General features: G+C 56.0%; 1 protein-coding gene across 1 annotated transcript; it reads left to right on the top strand.

Annotated features, from left to right (window-relative positions):
* Nucleotides 1-578: 578 nt before the first annotated feature.
* On the top strand, nt 579-3405 carry LOC144164822 (uncharacterized). The gene is given in 2 exon segments (XM_077695087.1): nt 579-1924; nt 1926-3405. Coding segments are annotated over 2 exon segments (2805 nt in total). The 3' UTR covers nt 3385-3405.
* The last annotated feature ends 895 nt before the right edge of the window (nt 3406-4300 follow it).

The raw sequence follows: 4300 nt of genomic DNA, 5'->3' as shown, positions 1-4300 counted from the left end.
GAGGTGATCATTGGGAGGAGGACGAAGACAAGCACACTCGCCGTAAACGTGTACAGCAGTCCGAGGCACAGGAAACAGAAGTTTCGCACGCTCATGCAGAAAGCGCTAAGAACGATAACAAAAGGAACGGTAGTAATCGGGGGCGACTTTAATGCACCACACTACGATTGGGGCTACGACAAGACCACCGAAAAAGAGACTTAATGCAAGACGCGACGGACGCAGGGTTAATACTGATCACGAACCCTGAGACCCCAACGAGAACGGGCACATCGGTCGCCAGAGACACCACCCCGGACCTGACGTTCGTAAGGATCGAAGGCAGAGGGGACGCGACATGGAAGAACACCAAGACCGATCTCGGCAGCGACCACATGATCATAGAGATACGAGTCCCACTCGGAAACAACACAAGCCAAGAGAAAAAAAAACACAAATACACGAACTGGGAAGAGTTTCGCCGCCACCTCCCAACTCAGCACGAGAAAATAGAGGACATAGACACGTGGGCAAAAGCGATCGTGGAAGCAACCGAGGAAGCAACGATTGAGATAGAGACAGACGGAAACGTACACACGATGGATAGCCGACTGGCCCACCTCATCGAAGTAAAGGAAGCCTTAAAAAGAAAATGGAACCAACAACGTACGAACAGAAAGCTCAGAAAAAAGATCGCCGAAATTAACAGAGAGATAGAAAAACACAGCAGGGAGCTCGGCAAACAACAGTGGGAACAGACATGCAGGGAGGCGGACGGACAACTCCACATGGGTAGAACGTGGAGACTGCTCCGACACCTCTTGGACAAAACCCAAACCAAAGGCGAACAGCAGCATAAACTCGGCAAAATCATCCACAAGGCGATCGCGAAGGACGGGGAGGACGAGGTGAAGAGAAAACTCGACGCCAAATACCTCCCGGTTTCCCCGAAAGAAAAACACCCAGAATATCAGGGAACGGAAAACGCCGAAATAGACCGGGACATTGAAGAATGGGAGGTACGAAACGTCATGCAAGACCTCAATAGAAGATCGGCGGCGGGACCCGACCGAGTAAGCAACAAGGCACTACGAAACCTCAACGACGCAACGGTCACGGCACTGACGGAGTACTTCAACAAATGTTGGAGGGCCGGAAAGCTACCGCGCCGATGGAAGGAAGCCAAAACGATTCTAATACCGAAGCCGGGCAAACCACCCGGCGTCGAGAACCTAAGAGCGATATCGCTGACGTTGTGTGTAGGCAAACTGCTCGAACACGTACTCATGAACAGGTGGCAACACTACCTCGAAGAAGCAGAACTATACCCGGACTCGCTCATCGGGTTTCGGAGTAAGCTAGGGACCCAAGACGCTATGCTACAGCTCAAGAGAGAGATCGTAGACTACGACATAAACACCAACGACAACAGAGCAATACTGGACTTGGACCTGCAGAGTGCCTTCGATAAAGTTCGGCACTCGGGGATCCTTGCCCAGGTATCGCGCCTGAATCTGGGAAAAAGATCGTACAACTACATCAGAGACTTCCTTACCGACCGCACAACCCGGATCTGCGCGGGAGACCTACAACTACCAGAGAAGACACTAGGCAGCGAGGGAACGCCGCAGGGAGCGGCAATCTCACCGCTGCTCTTTAACCTAGTAATGATCGGGGTCGCCAACCGACTGCACAGCGTCGAAGGGGTACGACATACAGTCTACGCCGACGACGTAACGCTATGGGTCACCGGCGGAAGCGACGGCCACATCGAGAGCAAACTACAAGAAGCACTGGAAGCAGTAGAAGACCAGCTGAGGGGCTCGGGACTGGTATGCTCCCCCGCAAAGTCGGAACTCCTAGTGATCCCGCCCAAGGGAGCGAGGCGCAACAAGCAGCCCACCAGAGACGGCGACAATATAACAGTAAGAACACAGGGGGGACACCATTCCCCAAGTAAGCAGGATCAGAGTCCTAGGAATGCTCATCGAACGCAGCAGGGTCAACGGAGAGACGGTCTCCAAACTCGACGCCAAGACCGGCGCGGCGATGCGACTCATAAGAAGAGTGTCGAGCAGAAGAGGTGGGATGAAAGAGGAACGACTCGTAAGACTCGTTCAATCCTTCGTGGTCAGCCACGTCGCATACGTCGCCGCCTTTCACAATTGGCGGCAGTGGGAGCGGAAGAAAGTCGACGCGATGCTGCGCAAGGCATACAAGTCGGCGTTGGGGCTCCTAGGAGGCACGAGCACGCAGAAGCTCGAAGCCCTCGGACTCCACAACAGCCTGGAGGAAATAGCGGAAGCGCAGTTCACAAGACTATCGGAAACCAAGACTGGCAGAGAAATACTACGACAACTAGGCGTCAGCGTCAGAGAAGATCTGCAGACGGGGGAGCAGATACCGCGGGAGACGAGCAAACGCATCGTCGTAAGCCCGATCCCACGGAACATGAACCCAACGTTCAACAAGGAAAGAAGACAAGCACGGGCTAAAGCGCTGATAGCACTTCAGTCAAACGACGAAGAGGTGGTATTCGTGGACGTGGCCAGCTACAAAAACATCAACGGCGTCTTCAGCGTAGGCGTGGTCGAAGCCAAGACCGGCGAGACCAGGCTTGCGGCAAGTGTGAAGACCAAGTCGCCGAACCAAGCCGAGGAAGTGGCGGTGGCACTCGCCATCGCGGACCCAAGAACAAAGACGGTGCTGTGTGATTCGCGAACGGCAGTGCACAATTTTGCGAAGAACCGGGTGAGCTGTGCGGCCGCGCGTATTCTACGCAAGGCCGAAACCAACAGCGACAACGACGGTGTGGTAATTAAGTGGTTCCCCGCACATGCGGGCGAAGGGGTGGCGAGCTCGCTGGGGCTCGCCAACCACAACGAGACGGCCAACGCCGTGGCGCGAGGATTAGCCGGCCGTGCCACGGGAACAACGGTCGCCGACGAAGTGGATCGCCCCGACAAGGACACCATGACCAGTTACAGCGAGGTGATCTCATGGTATAGACTAGGAAGACGAACGATGGCCCTGCCTCACCCCGGGCTGACTAGGGAAGAGGCGGTTGTGCTCCGTCAACTACAGACAAACTCAGTGATTACCCCAGTGCTAGCCAAGCACCTGTGGCCGGAGGTTTATGTGACTGATGTGTGCAGACTGTGCGGGAAGGAGCGGGCCACGCTGGCCCACATCCTAAAAGACTGCATAAGCGCGAACAATGCCAACAATGCCGACCTTCTCCCGCCCCACATAGAGGAGGCGAAGAGATCCAACGACTACGGCGTGCAACGCAAGGCCGTCCAGCAGATTCTAGCGGCGGTCGAGAGGCAGCGACCGGACGGGCCGGAGGCAGAAAGGGGGAACCCGAGTACGCCGAAGACCACCGGGAGCGACTCTCGCCGCTAAGAAGACGTCCGGCCTCGTCGACCCAAGACTCCATCCGAAGAGGGTGGGTTAGGGGTTACTGCAGGAAGCTTAATAAAGTTGTTCTCTCTCTCTCTTTAATTCTCTCGGCGCGCACGGCGGGCCAGTTCGGTATGTACAGTGCTCAGCGATTGAAACGCGATACTCGGAGCGCGTGGCTGCCGGTGCTTGTTACGCCACAGGTGAGCGCTTGTGAAAGCGAGCTGACGCATTCTGGTATACGGTGAGGGTTAGAGCGTTCGTGACGCATGCTTAGTGCATCCGGGAGACAGCCCTGCAGTGTGTGGTTCTTGGCGGCGCCATAGGGGTGCTACATGTCATGGCTTCAAAACGCTGCGCCTGCCTGCTGTGCGCGCCACGATAACACATCGCGATAAACGCGCATTCAAATTCTTCATAACGCACGCGGCGCCAGCTCGCCCAGCTTTGCGCGGAGCGGCGCGGCACGCAGGCGCAGCGTTTTGAAGCCGTGGCAGGTAGCACCCCTATGGCACCGACAAGAACCACACACTGAATGGCTGTTCCCCGGATGCAGTCAGTATGTGTCACGAACGCTCTCACGCTCAGCGTATACCACAATGCGTCAGCTCGCTTTCACAAGCGCTCACCTGTGGCGCAACAAGCACCGGCAGCCTTACGGCAGCCACGCGCTCCGAGTATCGCGTTTCAATCGCTGAGCACGTACGTGCGTGAGCGAGCCGGCGTGCGAAGGGTTGCGCGGGTTGCCTAAACGCCTCCACGGGCTGAAAGTTGCGCTGCATTATAAAATACATTCGAATGTATTCTAAATATGGGGCAGCGTAGGAAGGAGCGTTACCACTCCTGCGCAGCTCTGTGGTGCAGCAACACAGGGCGGTACAGTTCGGCCAAGTTTCTCGCCTTTTCCAAAGACGACAGG

Source organism: Haemaphysalis longicornis, unplaced genomic scaffold (genome assembly GCF_048455015.1).
Source record: "Haemaphysalis longicornis isolate Haplotype H1 unplaced genomic scaffold, Haemaphysalis longicornis Haplotype H1 scaffold_1, whole genome shotgun sequence".
NCBI classification, from domain to species: Eukaryota; Metazoa; Arthropoda; class Arachnida; order Ixodida; family Ixodidae; genus Haemaphysalis; species Haemaphysalis longicornis.
The sequence above is the reverse complement of the archived record's forward strand: the minus strand, read 5'-3'. Positions and strand labels throughout refer to the sequence as shown.